The sequence below is a fragment of the Centroberyx affinis genome, unplaced genomic scaffold (assembly GCF_046629955.1).
Source record: "Centroberyx affinis isolate AG114_WGS23_722 - 3 ecotype Tasmania unplaced genomic scaffold, CSIRO-AGI_Caff_v1 ptg001383l_1, whole genome shotgun sequence".
Classification (NCBI taxonomy): domain Eukaryota; kingdom Metazoa; phylum Chordata; class Actinopteri; order Beryciformes; family Berycidae; genus Centroberyx; species Centroberyx affinis.
In genome coordinates, this window is record NW_027279866.1 from 293,075 (window position 1) to 311,288 (window position 18,214).

General features: G+C 40.7%; 1 protein-coding gene across 3 annotated transcripts; it reads right to left on the bottom strand.

Annotated features, from left to right (window-relative positions):
- Window positions 1–8,940: 8,940 nt before the first annotated feature.
- LOC139649600 (uncharacterized) lies at window positions 8,941–17,332 on the bottom strand. 3 transcript variants are annotated; one of them, XM_071526056.1, is made up of 5 exons: window positions 17,288–17,332; window positions 16,604–16,704; window positions 16,335–16,494; window positions 12,750–12,882; window positions 8,941–11,584 (listed from the first exon to the last, which is right to left on the bottom strand). In XM_071526056.1, exons 2-5 carry the CDS (start codon window positions 16,621–16,623, stop codon window positions 11,364–11,366), a joined length of 534 nt encoding a protein of 177 aa, XP_071382157.1. In that variant the 5' UTR covers window positions 16,624–16,704; window positions 17,288–17,332; the 3' UTR covers window positions 8,941–11,363. The 3 variants fall into 3 exon arrangements, with proteins under 3 accessions (XP_071382157.1, XP_071382159.1, XP_071382156.1); XM_071526058.1 differs by having other exon boundaries at window positions 17,182–17,328; XM_071526055.1 differs by having other exon boundaries at window positions 16,954–17,328.
- Between the last annotated feature and the right edge of the window lie 882 nt (window positions 17,333–18,214).

The following is an 18,214-nucleotide window of genomic DNA, read 5'->3' on the forward strand; positions in this document are numbered from 1 at the left end:
GGCAGCTCTCCACTTGGAGGTTGGAAGTCACTGGACACTGGACCAGACGCTGGTGGAGGAGGGGAGGAGGTATAGAAAGAGTCTGACAGTTATCTCTCTCAAAGAAGACATAACTCCACACTGAGACGGTGACTGTCCTGCAAGTGTATTTTGTCAGACTCCTCTCTGAAGCCGTCTTGAGGGCCACTCTGCCGGCTGACTGGGAGAGTGAGTTCAGGAGAGGCTAGCTGTCTTCATGCAGCAGAACTGGAAGAGACAAAATGACATTATCTGATGGAAACACCTGCTTGTTTTCAGGAAATTTAGGCCACTTGGCAAAAAGGAGGAGACTTTTTTTTTGCTTTGACTTTGAACTTGCTATTTTTTTCTCTCCTGGAGTCACTTTCACCTTATCCATCTTTGAGGCATGCCTTTGGACAGGATGAAAGCAAATCTCTGAACACTTCAGTCAGGATATGCTAGACAAACTGTCTAGAGAAAACTCATGTGAAGTGAAGAGGCTCTATGACTAAAAGCAAGAATTCGAAAGAGGACAAGAGACCACCGACAGCTTAGAATGGTTTAGTATTGGCCAGACTGCAAATTCCACCTGCCTGCTTTTCTCCAATATAGAAACAGCATCAGATTATAAGTATGTTAGCGTCTACGGGGGTGTGACTGTGAAAGTGAGAAATATGCACTGCTAAATAACACACAGTCAACTAATACATATTCTGGTAATTGGTTATAGACTCCTTTTATACATGGAAGTGTCATCAAGGAATACGATTACTGCATCAAATCACAGAAGAGACATTTCAACCCAAAAGTCTACACTATTAACTGTAAAATCCAAACTACAGGTTAAAGCCTGGAGCCAGGAAAGTGGAATCAATCAGTTTAGATGTCGATTATGTTGGATGATGTTTGCAGCCCAGAGTGAATAGAGCAGGTTTTATGGTGTAATAATCCCTACGAGATGTTGAGCAGGTTTTGTATGGCCAGTACTATTCCAGCTTCTACAGCAATTAGTCATACACCAGCTTGCTCAGTATTTCCATTCTCCACAGTGTTCAACACTTAATGGTGACTGTTCCATATGCAAGGCATTTTGTTTACTGATGCTGAGTGTTTTGCTCTTCATGAAATGGAGAGGCATATAGCTTCTGGGCCATATTAAGGTATTATCCTGCCTTATGAACCGTGCACGGGTAGATCAGTGAATATTACAAGCTGTTTGCAACAGATTTAAAGAATTAAATATTCATTTCCATCCAATCCATTATTCATTTAGGTGTTCATCAGATTTCTGGGAGAGTCAACAGCAGTAATGGAAGGCCCATAGTGACAGTCATTCTCAGGTTGGTTATTTCAGAATTGTTCAACTAATATGAACTGCTTCTATAAAATCTCGATGTGTTCTGTTCTGTATAGCTGGAACATTAATTTGTCGGTGCAAGTCTAGGTTTTATGCAGCTTATTTCTTAACGGTGTACTTGAAAATCCTCCCTCAGGAAGGGCCTTGGTTTCCCCAATGTGACCTCAACAAAATTAATAAACAGCCTCACTTTGGTGCTTTGTTGTGCCAACTTCTCACTTCAGCAACACAAGTATTACCCTAATAGCTACACGGGGCCCCATCAACCCCTTAATTGATTGGTTAATTGCCCAGAATCCCTGAACTGTACCCCAATGACCGACTGGTGTCGCCTTAGGGATTGTGGGATTTGTGTCAACATTTTCCCCTGCTCTGCCATCTCATTCATTCCCTCTTTCTGCTACTCTTCTACAGACCGTGAAGCATGAGATTGGATTTACAGTGTAATGGAATAAAGCACATTGTTTCTCATCTGTGAGAGAGGGGGATAGAGCCGATAAAGCCCCCGACTTGCCTGGCTGGAAAGTTGATCAAAAGCCTCGCATACAGGAAGGAAGAATTGTGTTTTTCTCTCCCTCTTGTTGAGTTTGCGTTCTCCAAAATAGAACATCTTTGGTTTTCCTGGTGCTGTTGGTATTGATTTGTTCTGCTGTCTTTCGCTGGGTTTTGGAGATAGAGTAGGAGTGAATGAAAGAGGTCATCATCAAGAGATCAAAGGCTCTGATGTGACAGGCACAGTGTTTTCTCCAGGAACCTCATCATGCAATTTGTATAGAAGTAGACACAATGAAATTCACACCCCTAGTTTAGGTCATTGTTGTGGCAGCGGTGTTGAAGATTACTCAGCATTCTTGGCATTCATGCCATCACAATGTGAAACTTAATCAGGAGGATTTAATTTATCTCCTTTTCTTTGAGATCTACAGAATGTCCATTTTCCTCTCTCATTCCCACCCTTTCACTCCTATTCACCGACTTTCATCTGGGTGAATAGAATGCCATTATCAGTTAATTAACTGCTATCTGCTTTGCAGCTATAATAATAACACCTTTCAGTGTGACACCAAACCATAATCTGCTTAAGGTACAGCATTACTCCTGCCATTTAATACCACAAGTTTATTTTCATTTTCATATGCAGGAGGTAAAGGCAGAGAGAAGAACACCTATTTGTTCAGGCTGAAGCAATGAGAATGGAAGGTCAGGCCAGACGTACTTAGTGAGAATCCTAATGACTTTCCTTTGGAAACTGGCTTAGGCAGTCTGTCGTTCAATTTATGCTCTTGACTTTTCAGTTGCTCTTTATCAGTGTGATAATGCAGAAGCTAATTACTGCACATTCTACTTGGCAACACTATCTTGTTACACGATACAGCACCAGTGTGGAGGCTGCAGGTGCCACAGTCTGGAAGTAATGTAATAATTACAGTCGAAATTACTACATTAATGCTTTTTAATTGCACTATAATGTGGTGTGCTCTCATCCATACCGGCATAAATGAGACTTAGAATAAGTATAGTTCTGTACTTATTTCTCTTATGTTCCCAAAACCACAGACCATTAAATATAAAAAATCCTACCATGGTTTTCTTTTTTAGGAAAGATGGGAGTCTTCTTGGTGATTTTTGTCTTATGAGACAGTAGGAAGACTGAGAGGGAGATTTAAGAGTGAGAGGGCTGTGGTTGGATTCAATCCTAGCAGCAGGGGTAAACGTTGTTTCCAGAAGCTTTATTTGCTATATTAACTGGTTTCAAGTCTGTGAGACAGGATATATAGTGCTTCGTGAGAGCAGAGATCTTGAGGCACTGAAGAGTTTAATAAGGAAGTCCTTGTTCCTTTATTTTCCTTTCTTCTTCTCTCACTGTTAGGACGCACTGGGATATAGAGATGAAACTCAGCTCTTCCCCTTTAAAAGTGTTTTGAGACAGAGGGAGCAGAGCAAGTGTAAGATTTAAGTTTTTTTTGTGATTAGACCTGCGATAAAAGATAATCTCCTTAGTGTTGAAAATCCAATGCTGGAAGGAATGAAGAGTGTGTGGGGGGCTTTAAAAAGACATAAAGAGATAATGCTGCATCCATTTTTTTTGTTTTTGTTTGAAGGACAGTTGTCAAGGGGGAATTATTTCCAGATTTAGGTGGGATTTAAAAAAAACAAACATGAATGAACTTTACCACCTAACACCAGTGTAAACCGAACAGATCTCCTTTAAGACAGAACAAGTATAATAATCCAAGGAAAGTCAACTGACACCCCAACATAAGGCACTGCGAAATCAACTGGGAGCCCTCACCCACAGTATGCACCCCCATATTATCTGATGGGTTGCTCCAGATAAATATAAGAGGTCAGTTGAACGGAGCCGGACACAGGTGCTGACGAATCACATCTTTTTATCTCATCTCATATCTTATTAGACAGAATCTCTCACATCAGCAGAGTCGGCCACATCAAAGGAACTGTGGGAGTGGACGCTTCCACGCTTCCACTCTAATTAGTGTGATCGAGCACTGATCTGTGAGAGTGATCTGGGAACACAGACACAAACACACACACACACACACCTTGAGCCCAAGTCTAATTCCCCGGTGTCCTTACACACACGTTCCAAGCATTTCCCTGGCAATGGCAGCATGAAAAACCTTGGCACATTCAAACTCATTAAAATACATACAAGCCGATGAGTAAATACATGCACGCGCACACACTCCAGTGCGCTCACACACACACGCACACACGTTCCAAAGAAAGCCCAGCTGTAGTTCTGCGATATCCCAACACACACAATCCAAGGATATCCCTGGTGATGGCAGCGTGAGTAATCTTGGCACATGAGGTTGAATTCTGCACAGTCAATGTGAACGGGCCTGACTGCCTGTCATCTTCAGTCGACTCACACTTCAAGTCTATAAGTTCTTCTTTCTCTGAAGGGGCTCCAGTTACTCAGCGAGTATGGCTGGGCTCAAACATCGGGATTCAATTAAAATGTAAATTCACGCTAAGCTGATAAACGAGAACAACAGCCCTTTCAGTTCCTTGGGCAGCGGGACAGGAAGTGTGTTTTACACTCAGTGTTGGAAGTTGTTGTTTTGGGGGGGAGCAGGTGAGCAATGAAGCCCGGCAGGCAAAGGTTAAATTAGCATAAGGTTGGAGGTCACTGGGATTCAGGCGTCTCACCATCCAATATGCCAGCCTTGAAGGATTAGCGGGCTGCACTGTAAAAAAAAACCTCCATCATTTACTCAAGTCATTTAGTCTGTTATTGAGTCCTAAATCGCAATTTTCTTAAAATAAGTGAAAAAAATCTGCAAATGGCGTTAGATACTTTCACTTATTTCCAATGCAAATCATTTTGTTTCAAGTATTTTGTAGAATCAAGTGTAGTAGTGCAGTGATCTGCCTTTTTCTGTCTTGTTACAAGATACTGACATTTCTAGAGAATTCCTCAAAGAAGTGAAACTGCATTGGAAACAAGTTACCTCACTTCATTGGCAGAATTTGTCTCTTGGTTTAAGAAAACTCAGATTTGAAGGCTGACTATGACACAAAATAACTTGTTAAGACTGACATTTCTTTGCAGTGTGGTTTTGGTCTCTGCTGTTTGCCTGACTGCTTCTCTGGCAACAACAGGTCTTCATCCAGCCTGCTGAAGACTCCTGGAAAAACTCAAACCGGTCTGCACCTTCACCTTGAAGTTTGTCTAAAAACTGCACAAATAGAGTGACATTGTGCGCTCTGAGCTGACAGCACTTCTACAACTTATAATACTTTCCAAAAAGTTAGCAATGCACATCACGCCAAACTCAGTGCTAAGTCTGAAGGGCAAACGCAATACATTGGAACACTGAATCCAGATAAGAATTATTGTATTTGTGCATGATGTATCAGAAATATTTCCAAACAGTTTCTGCACTAACTCTAACCTGTTTTCTGACAGTGCAGAAGGAATGGCGGCGGAGCAGATGAATGGCCCGCCTCAGAGGCCGCTGCTGAAGTGAGTTCCAGGCCCACCGGGAGAGACTTTCTAATTTTCACCTTTCATCATTCAGATTAAGCCGGCGGCGGATATAAGTCACAAACCCACTTGCTCGGGTGACAACTTTCCATTTGGGGAAATGCTTTGGGATTAAAAATGCAAAACATATTGACTCCAGTGACCAACAAATTGCTTCTGGGAAGACGCATTGCTTGCACAATACAAGGCCCATTCTGTGGCACAAGGTAGACCCTGAGGAAAATTAATGTTGATTATATCCAGCAGTGAATAATAAATTCATACTTGAAATTAAATACCCTGTCTTCGTCTTGACTGCCACGTCATTGTGCCCAAACAACTGCTTGTCTGCTCCAGGTGCTCATCCCTCCTCCCTGACACGCAGACATCCTCACTTATCCTGTCATCACACACAGAGGAGCGGCCGTGCCCCTGCCCTCCACAGTATATCTATTGTGGCTGGTTAAGGGGAAATGTTGAACCTGCTTATCATGCTTTCAACACTTGGTGTTCGGGAAAGCTTCCTCAGAGGTCTGTGAGATCCCTTGCTGGACTGCAGGATTTTAAAATGTGTGTGTCTATCTGTGTGTGTTTGCAGTCTTTTATGCTGATATTGCCTGCTAGGTTTGCTCTAGAAGCAAACCACAAACTCACAGTGCATTTAAGCAACCGAAAACATATTCTGGCTCTCTTGTAAACGTATTCTCTTTCGTGTAACATTATACTTTCTGATTTGTCCCTTGACCAATCACCGAATTCCCTCCCTAAATGCCTCAACACACAGTATTTCCCTAATAAGGATTATCCAACCACACATGAAACAACTAATTCCCATCACTGAATGACGGTGGCCTCTAGAGAACCTCAGACAAATCCCAAAACAACCCAAGACAGACAGCTTGGTTTTTTCCATTGCTCAAATTTCTTTCTTATGCTGGAAGCAAACAGACATCATGTGGTAAAATCATTTTTGTGTGCCGCTGAAATGCCAGAGGAACAGTTTGGAAAAAATAGCTTAAAAACATATATTTTGATGTTCGTCTGACAGTTCTGTAGCAACTGCAGAACAGACTTGTGACAGATATTGCCTAAAAACATACTCTATGTGCTTTTAGCCAAAAAATGTGCTCTATATGTTTTCTACATCATGCACCCAAAGATGGAAGGAAGGGCCAAGTGCATAAAGATGTCATGCTCCTGTGTTGACATGATTCAGCCCTCCCAGCCCATCCCAGGGTTTCTGATCTTTGACAATATTTGAGCAGATGTTAACGTTTGGACGCTTTGCACTGTGGGACAGATGCATGGCAGGAAATTACCCTCTATGTCAACAGGCCACAGTAGCTGGTAAATCCCAAAATTCACAAGCCACTTTCACTATTATAGCCGCCAACTAGATTTTTAGAGACAAATATGATTGAAGCTTTTCAGCCACCGTCAGTCCATATGTCATTATGTCATATGTAACCTCAGTAGAAGGGGTCAACATCTCTTATTGTTTTATATACTGTTGGTGCATATTCCAAACTGTCAATCACTGGACATCAGGCAACATCAATTTGGACTAAATCATCATAGATAACCTGAAATTAAACAGTAGAACAGTGCAGAGAGGGAAAAGTGGAAATCTGTAAGCAGTTATCTGATCTGAACACGACTCAGTTAACTTTCAGCGTGTTGTGAGAAGTGAAATGTTATATTGTTGTTGCACAAGGACATAATATGAATTTGAAGCAAGATAACATCTTAAACTGTTTAAAATAACATCTTTAGTCGTGCCACCGATGGGTGTCCCCACCTCAAACGATTTTAAGGGGGAAAATCAATAACAGAAATCTCTCGACATCTTATCCATCCTCACCCATGCCTGGAATGTGCTCTCTTGCTGAATTCAAAAACAAAAAAGTGTGGCGTTTTCCATGGCCATTGCATACCACTCCAGAAATCCTTGTCATTGGATATGCACCTATGAACATGGCATGGAAGCGCCGTAACACCTTGACAGACAACAGACAGTAATTGAACCCAGCCAGCTTTTATTCTATTGTATTTCTCAGATGGCCTTGAAGACCCCAATAATCATAAAATGAGTTCAGGGAATATCATAGAGGAGACTGTTTTGTACTGTATCTATTATATAGCTGTTTATGCCAAGATGTAATGATTAATAATGAGGGTTACAAGATGGATTGCAGCCTGGTGCCTCAAAATGCACATATTTCCCCTGAAAACATCAATTACTCATAGCAGAATCAGTGGTCTGCGGTACAGGAATGACAAACACAGCCTGCTTATCTAACTATATTTTACCTTGACACAAGATACTCTCTCTCCCTCATACTCTCTCTCCCTCATACACTTGCACATACATATAATTACTAATTAATACATATCATTATATATTATTGCTATCATCATCTACAGACACAAGGATGAGTAGCCATTTTTTCTAAGTTGTGTTTATGATTCCAGTGTATAGTTTTTTTCACTTCACGTTTAAGTATGTTTTAATTTTCAAAAGTGTCTCTGTTGTAACAAATTACCATTTTTCAGTTAGATTCTGTTACATAAAATTTTTGCTTACCTAGTCTATCATCAATTGTGCAGAGACATGGATTGTTCAGTCTGAACTTATTTGTATGCACCTTAGTGATTTCGGAGTTGAGGAGCTAAGATATGAAAAATGAATGTCCTTGAGGACCCAGACCACTAGACATTCCACCAGAGGACTGTAGCATTGATCTTGATTGAGGCTTTGCAAGCCCAATTATTTTCTCCATCTGAAGTATAAAACTTTGGAACAAAAGTCAATGCCATTTTTCTTTAGCTGTCACGTGGAATATGAAACAAAAAAGGCATCAATCTATAGCAACTCAGATGAATTCGACCAACAGCAGTTTGCTCCTAGCTCAGCAACAGGTGCAGATTGTGAAGAGAAACAGTTCAGTTAGTGGGGCGGAAATCATCCATGGTGCAAGACTGCTCTCTAGTGGCACATCAGCCAGAAATAAACAAACTACACCAGCTGAATCTGACCTATGAGCTGCAATGAGTATAAGGTGGTCACCAGACAGGCAATGGATTTTAAGATCGCTCATACAGTCCTTTAGTCTTACAGTTGTCTAAGAACCAGGTAAAACTGGTATGCATAGTTTAGTTGTTACTTGCCACACAATTTCAATGGCTACACAATCCTAGTCTAGCCGTTGCCAATACCAAACAAATCCAAATCCATGTTAACAGGCTCATAGGATGCAGGTTTTGTATGCCTTTTCAGCTAAGAATGGTTTATTTACATTTATGCTGTTTGTTAACATAAGACCAAGTGAAAGTTGTGAAAGTTGTGTTCTACCTGTGTGCATGTGTACTGCCAAAATTGATATACGCCAAAAGGTAATACAGCACTGGAAATAATCAATAAAGGCAGTCAATGGAAAAAAAAAGATGTCTGTGTATATACTGTATATATTGATATTACAAATAAGGCAGCTTTGGAAGCAGAGTGAAGCTATTGTAGCCCTAAACTGTTTGAATTAGTGCAGAGGTGACTGCAGGCACAAGGCAAAGAGAGAAAATGAGACTTGCAAGATTATGAACAACTGTTTATTACAGAATAATTATTTCCCCCAAATCAGAAAAAAAAGTTAAATCCCCTTAACTCACAAGGCTACTTGACTGGAGAGATTTGATATGTCAACCACTTGAAACCCATGGGAATGAACATGAAGATAACAAGACGTGAAGTACAGCAGAATCCTGTAACACTACGGTTTAGGTCGTCGGTCAGTCGTCATCCTGCTGCTATATTAGTCACGTCAACTGAGTTCAAAGCTGCGTTCAGACTTGACCTTGAGCCTTGCCGCTTCTCCATTGTATCCTTCAGACTTCTGCTAGAACTCAAAGAACGTATAAAATCAATTTGGGAAAGGTAAGGCATCCGTGACAGATGCTCTATGATTTGTCATCACAACACGGAGGATTATCAATAAAAGACAACTTATGGCCTCTCTTTTCAACTTTGACAGTTGTTTAGAATGGTTCTTCAATCAAGACTCCCTTATTTACTTTCCCACACCCCCAGTGCACATTTATACTGCACTGCTTTTGTTTCTTTTTTCATATAAACTTCAAACTCTGTACATATACTGATTAAACAAGGACTGGATCATTCCTTTAACAACAATGGGAAATGGATCATTTTCATTTTGAAGCATCTTACAATGTTACTATGAGGTTATCTGAAATGCAGTGACACAAAAGGCAAATAGCACAGGAATATCCCATCCCAAAAAGCAATACCATACCAGAAAATACAATAGAAGAAATACACAAAACCAGCTGACCTGTACCAGCCTGTGACAGCAGAGTTAATATGGAGATTAAGAGGAACTGAGGCTGATGTTAGAAACATTTTTTGGTTAGTCTTCATTTTACCATAATTATCATGCAAAAAACACACATTCTCAACAGAGTTTGATCAATGATTTCATAGCAACTGCATTCACCACTGCCTTCAGCTCCAAACATATTTTATTAGACAAAGGAAAAAATGTTTTGAGCCTCAGCACACAGCCCTGTGAGTATTTTCAGGGTTCTTACACATTTTCCATTTCAAAATTCCATACTTTTTCCAGACCCTAATATCTTGACTGGATATCAAGTATTTTGTTGGTGGACGACATGCTGTTTTCTGATAATAGCCGGACAAAATGACTATCAACAAGACCATATCACTCTTTAGCTCAAGATTATTCTTCATAACAAATTTTGTGAAATGACAGTGGGGTCTACAACTGCATAAACTATGTAGTCATCTCTTCAGGGACTTAATTTTATTCCATACTTCTGAAGACTTTTTGTCCAATTCCAAAACTTTTTAAGAGTTGGAAATTATAAAATTCATTTTTTATTTATACTTTTCAAGACCTGCACAGGAACCTTGTATTCTGGCATATAAGTGGTAATGTAGAGCAGCAATGGACAGAGCCCAGCAGTAAAGGCGATCATCAACAGAGAACAATCTCTTGTCTGCTGCCATAAAGTCTGTTATGTAACCAAGTGTGCATTTATTTAATCAACTTGCTCCATTCTTCTGCTTCGCTGGCATCCATTCACAGATATAACAAGAGGCACTTGAGCTGCCTAATGCCTTGCCATAATCACCACGATGTAATAAATAGAGACAGTTATGCTAATGAGGCCATCAATTAAGATAATGAATGCATTAATTGGCAAATATTTCTATGTCAACATACTTAAACCATATAACACATTGGCGGTATTAATATGAACGCCGTATCTTAAAGAATTATGGAGTTGTAGTAGTTTCAACAAAATCATTTTTCCCTCAATACGCAAATTTATGCAGCAAGGTGCTCCAAAATGTAATCAGATCTACTCTATGGTGGTAAGTATGAAGTTTCTGTCATGTATTATTCTGGAGTTATTGTGTTCACAAGAATGTTTTCTGCACAGACAGAAAGACGCCACTATGACGACATAATGTCCAACCATGTACAATGTTGGCGGGACAGAAAAACTGGCAAGCGTCTCCTTGTTTCCCCCCAATCATGGTTTTAGACTCAGCCAATCCTTTTAGATCTGTGAAAGGAAGCGGCTGAGGGCAAATAGCATGGAGCAACTTTATAAAACACAACACACTTGAAGTCTCTCCCTCCACTCAACTATTTCTCACTGATTCCCTTTGGGCTTTGAGGTTGAGGGCATTACCCTCGTCCAGCTGGGAAGCAGCTTCTGTGGTCCTGACTGAGGCACACAGGCTCGCTGATGTCATCTGTTATCATCAAACTCATCAGATGACCACTTTTTAAACAATACAAAGTAGAAAAACAACTTGGTTCTAAAACCACTGAACACACACGCACGCACGCACGCACGCATACACATACACACAAATAAGTCTGCTCTCATGTGACGAGAGCTAGGCAAAGATCACTGAGGTTGAATGGAGGAAGGCAGCGCATGGAAAGGCAAATTGGCGTCAGGGATTGATTAGGTGGGCCTGTTCTCTGCATGTGACTCACTGTGGCTTACAGGGCCTTCTTGTTGATTGGCTGGTGCGGAGGGGGAAGGCGTGTAAGGGGGCGGGGCTTCGTTTATATTAATTGAGTCTCCTCCCTCAGAAAGGAGCGGGGTGTGATGGGAGGGTCGAGGGGCATCGGCCTCGTCACTCTGGGCACACTCGCTGTAGGGAGGGGGCTTTAGATCATCCGCTGTTAGGAGAGAGCAGAGATGCCAATCAGTATACCATAAAGGAAGACAATCTATAAAATAGCTGTGCTCAAATTGTCTAAAACGCTTCCTTTCCTCATAACTCTTCCTTGACCTCTCTTGGAAAATGTATGTGTGAGGTTTAACAAAAGTTTCAAGATAAAGAAAATGGCAGCAAGCTCCTAAAACAATCTTGGATGGCTGCAAGACCTATCTATTCATGACAAATTCACCTTCCTCAGAATTAAAATAATTCTACACAACTGCTTGGAAACCAAAAAACGGAACCATTGGTATTTGTAATGTGAAAAAAGATTAATGAAAAAGAAAATAACAACCACTATGGAAATGACCAAGATGGCACTTGTAAAAGATGAACTCTGAAGTTTGTCACAAAGATTTAGCGACTGGCCTGACTAGCTTGTGCCCTGTAGGAAAAACAATTTCCCACAACTCCAGCGCAAGTTAAGAAACAGATAAATCTCTTGTCATGTGAGAGATGCAAAAGGTCAAGTATAATGAGAGCATTTTGGCTGGGGCTTTCTTTTCCTTTTTAAACATTGCTGATAAAAAGAAGGGAGAGCAGTGTGGTTAGGGGTATTTAAAAAAAGGAATGGGGGGTGGGGGGCAACCCGACAGGAAACTTGGCATGCAGGCAGATCTGACAGCTCGCCAAGCACCAGTATTGTGCTGAGGGACACGGGCCTTTCTTTGTGTGAAGAGGCAGAGCGCAGTATTTTGTTTCTCACTATAGTGTTGCTTCTGCCAGCACAGCTAAATGTACAGCTTCTCTAGGGGAGAGTGAAATGAGTTTACTTAAGTCCTTAGTAATACTAATACATGTGCATTACACATGCTAGCCAATGCATTACAATCAGTTAAATGCAATTTTAAAGTGAGTAAAATTTGGAAATGAGGGAGAATGTGAATTTAACCAACTGTCAAGGTGCAGGCAGTGGTGAAGATAAAAAAAAGGTTAAGGCCGTCATGGGGAAGTTTCATTATGATCAGGTTCCTGCCATATATAGTTCATAACCAAATCCAGACTTTAAAAGGGGAACAAAGTACACCGTGTGTGCGCTTGCAAGCACGCGTATGAGCTCATAAAGAGGAAAGCAGGGGGTGCATGATATATATATAATTTGTGTTCATGTGTGTGTGCGCTACCTCCAGAGACTGCCTCATATGGCGGAGGCATGTCCAAGTGAGAGAAGGATGCGGCTGGTGGAAGGGATGTGGAGGGCTCCTCTATCGACGGGTCATCCTGGACACCATACCAACTGGGCCAGATGGATGTTTGCTACAGAGGGAAAGAACAAGAAAGAGAGTCACTAACACACACAAGCAAACAGAGAAGATCATGCATACAGTACATACACAAGTGCACATACAGACACATGAGAAAGAGGAAGCTTCCACAGTCATAAATGTATCAGTTAAAGTCAGCAGTATCAACATCAACACTGCTAACACTACTAGGATATACTGACTCGGAAATGCGTGTTAGGCTGGTTTTACTGTACACTTCTGTGCACGTTTCTCTACACATCTCTAGTGTGCAGAGTGCTGCTGGTCATGGTAATGCTAGATTCATGTAAATTTCTTGCAGTGAGCTTTCCTCTCAACTCTTTGCTTCAGGCCTAGATCGACATGCACAAATCTAAACACAGAGAAGCACAAGCAAACAGCTGGGCTATATCCTGGGGGAAGGAGTTTGGGTGGAGTTGCAGTAATATTCAGTTTAATCAATTGGCCGATTAGCCCTACACTAGTTTGGGCTTGTAAATAAATGATGGGCCCACACAGAAAACAAAAGATGAACTAGGCCTAGTGAATCCTCATGATAGCCATTGTTCTTGTGCTACTTACTCTTTTTAATCCTTATTTAATAGGGAAATCTCTTTGAGATAAAAGTGCTCATTTTCAGTGCCTCCTGCTGCAAATGAGGCATAAAAACAATATAAAAGCTATATAAAATTCTAAGATAAGGCAAAAAGAGAAAAACAATAACACACTGCAAAAAAACAGAACCATTATTTATGTATGACTAAAGAAACTGGACCAAAACCAATTAAGCTGAAGCCAAATAAACTATTCATCTATTCTATCTCTCTCCAGGGTCTATATGTTTCAAAACTTTATCTCAAAGCTCTTTTGGGATCACTTTGTCTTTCCAGGTAACCATGAATAGGATTGTCCAAGGGGCTTAGTGAGTGATACTACATCAAGACTCCTTTTCCTACTAAGTTTGATTCATATGAGCCCAAGAGTAGAGTGGTCTTGGCGCCTCTCCAGAAAACTTTCAGGGTGCCGGGTTATGGATGACCATGGGGCCTCCCTGCTGCACATTCCATTAAAATCTAAACAGGGAACATTATACACCAGGGACTGCAGAAAGGAGAAGAGGGAGAAGAAGAATAGAAAAAAGAGAAGAGAGAAAGGAGAAGGATGTGATAATATAATAATACTAATAATAACTTTATTTATATAGCACCTGTAAAAACAGAGTTTACAAAGTGCTTTGATATTCAAAATATAATCGGAATACTCAAAATGAATGGGATTTAGGAGAGGAAAGTGGGAGCGGATGGAGTAAGAGCAGGAGGAAGAAAGACAAAGGAGTGGAGGAGACTTAAGAGGGGGAAGAGGAGGAAGGGGAAACAGCAAAAGGAGAAAGAGGAGTGAAAGAAGGAGGTGGGAGGGCTTCGGTTACTGAATCAATTCTGGGTCTGTTGTGGGGAGCAACAGGTCATTAAAACCATTACTGGACCTGTAACTGGGTAGGGTGTGGTTGAGAAGAACCAGGGGTAGAGAGAACAACAAAGTAAAGCTGGACTGATTAGCTACTTTATTTAAAACAGCCAGGTGCATTAGGGTGCTTATCCACAATGAGTTATTATATCAAATTAAACCATAATGGACTGCTAAGGTTAAACAGATTGGCAGAGACAATTTTGTTCCTCATAATTTCAAACTTATTTGAAACATTTGAAATACTACATGTGATAGTATAATTGTACTGGGGGAAGCCTGAGTCAAAAGCCCTTGACCGGAATCTCCCATGTGCAACTGCTTCATTTATTTTTTTAAGATTGGGGTATTTCCTGTTGCACAAGAATTCCAAACAATGCTAAAAATAAACCTTAGTTTGGGATCTTTACCTCAAATAACTGAGGAGAAAAGTCACCCAAAAGCTGGGGCAGGGTGGAGGTTAACAAAGCAAAGCGCTACAAATTAAATTCTTAAAAGGAGTTATGAGTCCAATTCCTGGAAAAGGGTGGGTTTATAACATTGTCATTCATACACTTTTGCAATGCCAATACCCTCTTTACTCACTCAGTTGAAGACATACAGGTCAGAGTTAGAAATGGGTTAGAAAAGAGGCAGAGAAACCTGTTTTATATGATCCCCCGAGCATATTTTGGGAAGGTTTTGAATAATGGAGATTGCTTCCAGGTGTTTCAGAGGGAGGCAGTAAAACACATTGACCCTGGAGAAAGCATCATGACGATGACTCTCTAAACCTGTGAGCATAGCCTACAGAAAAGACTCCATCCAGCCTGATGGGGAGAGAGGCATCCCTATTCCAGATGTGTCAATGAAAACATCAACACATGTGAAACTACGTTCAACCAACTTTTTACTAGAACCAGAAAGAGAAGCCTGTAATCTATAGATGCTTTCAATAAATTTATGAAAAATATGCATGTGCTTTTCAGCAAAACATAGGGAGTTACAAACCAAACAGAAAGACAAAAATGAAGAAAACATGAACACATCAGTGATCGAACATCTGTGATCAAACGGCTCTTAAGGGTGGCTCAGGGAGCTCCATAAACTAAGCACAATCTCAAGCAGATGGAAACATTTGTAGAGATTGGATACTACAAGGGACAAGTGATAGCAAGTGTATGATTGGGGAAACAATAGCTTGTAGTACACAAAAGACTGAGAGTGACTGCACAAAACCACTATTCAAATGTAGGAATTCTAATAAAATCTTGGAAGTGGTACAGGTTGCTTTCAGCAAGTCTACTCCTGTATTGCTGTCTGTCTTTTCTGATCCTCTTTGCACAAAAACTTTCACATGCTTGGGTGAAATTTTACAAACTTACTTGATACCACTCCAGTTAAAAAAAAAAAAAGTCTAATCCCCTTACACACTCACCACAGCTTTCTTACTTAAACTCTCAAAGCTGTGACCTGCCAGAACTCTGATGTCAACAAGGTCAAACAAACCTAAAGAAAAACGCAAGCACACAAGTACCTGCAAGCAACCTTGTGCACCTCTCAATGCACGTCCACAAACGTGCTCTGCATTGCACTGAAACTGAAATGTGCCCTGTCTGTCCAGTAATAACACATCTACCTGATACAAGTTTAACCAAAGGCAGATTGCTCATTCCAGTAAGAGCGAAAGTGACTCACTGAAAACCGCAAGCACTCTCAAGAGAGCAAACAACCCCTTTGCAGAAATTTAACAGAACTGTGACCATACTTGAGATTCTCTCGCTCTCTCTCTCTTTACTTAGTACTCGCTCTCTCTGCCTGGCTCTACATAAACAGGTTCAAATAAGGCCTGACTCTATTTATTCTTAATAAAAACCCTTAATGTATATAAACTACTTATCTCTGGTAATAATAACGTCATATCCTGGAAGCACAAAACCACTTCTGTGGTTGACAGCTGCATTGTTTCACCCCAATTGTCGGACAAATTAGTGTATGTGTGTGTGTGTGTGTGTGTCTTACACTCTGTCTCTCACACATCTGATGGAGGTACGCCCTTCCTCCAACAATGACTATCTGAGCATTGCGTGGGTTGCTCAGGTAAGCTGCCAGTTGCCTCTGTCTTGAACGATACCAGCAAACATAGAAGAATATCTTGATGATGATGAATATGATGACAACTCTAAGAGGAGGGAGGAAAGGGAAAATGAGAGAGAGGTGTGTGCAGCTAGATACATCAATTCCAAAGTACCCTTTTGTTTAGAGAGATGTGATTATGCAACTATACTTACATGTACCAGTACAACTCCATGTTTGTGAGATGCCAATCACTGTCAACAGGAAGTCATAGTGAAGCAAAAAACTGGCTTATCCCTGTCCTGAAAAACTTGTCCTGGAAATAAACATTTTTTTTTTTAAACGATTAGCTTTTAACACCAACTAGCGAGCTTTATTTAATCAGTAAGTAACTTATGTCACATGTACTAATGTTACTGTACACTAATATGAAACTATTTAACCTTAAGCGGACTATAAAAGCTCGACTGCATCTTAACTTATGGCAAGCATAACAGCTCCATACTTCATGTTACGTTACCGAACTTAGGCTAGCTCAAACCGGAACAGAGGACGGTTAACTTACTGTGGCGACAAGCTAAGCCGGCCTTCTGAGTTAACTTGCGAGGTGTGTCATTTCCCTTTCGTTTCGGTTTTTTGATGCCAGCACAGCTTCAGGAACCAGCTGAAGCTAGAGCTAGCTAGCTGAGCTATCGTTTAGCAGGCCACAACAACAACAACCGCTCCCCTCTTGACACACGCCGCGAACAAAACAGCGAGCATTCAAATGGACAAAATTCACGAATACACCTACTTGGTATTATACAAGATGACACTAGTGACTGGGCAAGCTACTCGTTAACTTAACATTATAGGAACAATGAAACTGTTCAGTCCTACATAGTTTTTAGCTAACTAACCTAGCACAGCATTTCCTCAATGCTCCTCTTCGTTGCATGTTCAGTAATCGCTACCGTTGGCTCGACAGTGGGCGGCGTTCCGATATGGAAAGTATCCACGTTGCCTTCAGGTGCTCCCCGTAAGCTCGTTCTTGCCAGAACTAGAGTCATAAATACGAACACGTTCAAGCCACAGAACTTGAAAGTAAAGTAAAATAAAGGACACTTCCTATTGTATCATGGCAATTTACTTTGGTACACCTAACATGGTTTCCATAAAATTTTAATAATGTTGTCATGCAAATGAACATTAATTCCGATCTTTCCGACAGCCCGTGAAGGTAGCATAGGTCGGTCAGGTACAAAAGATGTAATACCGCCATGGGTAAAACATGGGACCAAATGCGGAATCGTTTCAGAAACATAGCCATAAAAATATTCAGCGCTGAATATCAGCATGAGATACAACACATTTATTATAATCTCACTCCAGGAGCAAATCGGATCATCTCTGTTTAAAATCTTTCTATGATGTAACATGGTCAAAATAGTCAAAGAAAATGCAAGGCAAACAGTGTTGCGTGTATCAAAAACGTTTTCAAATAATGAGAAATAAATACGTAAATGAATAATAGGAGATGAAAAGATATTAAGAAAAAAAAAAAATTGCAAGCCAGGTCGTATCAGGTTACTGATACAAAGTAACCTCGCTTTAGCCAAGTCTTTGCCTCCATCTGGAGGTCAATGTAGTACATCGCACCCTGCCATTAAATATACTGTACATCCTACCCACTGGAGATAGCAGTAATTATACCTTTTAGACTTTTAAGACCTTTTAAATGACAGCTAGAATGAAACGAGACCAAGCTGACAACTAAAATAAACATGAAAATGAAAACAAAGAGAGAAACACAAAGAAATGGCATTTACGTAAAACTTAACACGACA

Bases quoted from the DNA above. Each gene is read 5' to 3' on its own strand.
- LOC139649600 (XM_071526056.1), bottom strand. From the start codon at position 16,623: ATGGAGTTGTACTGGTACAT. The intron at 16,495-16,603 runs GTAAGTATAGTT...CCCTCCTCTTAG, and splicing joins ATGGAGTTGTACTGGTACAT to AGTTGTCATCATATTCATCA. The intron at 11,585-12,749 runs GTAGCGCACACA...CTCTCCTAACAG, and splicing joins ATATGAGGCAGTCTCTGGAG to CGGATGATCTAAAGCCCCCT.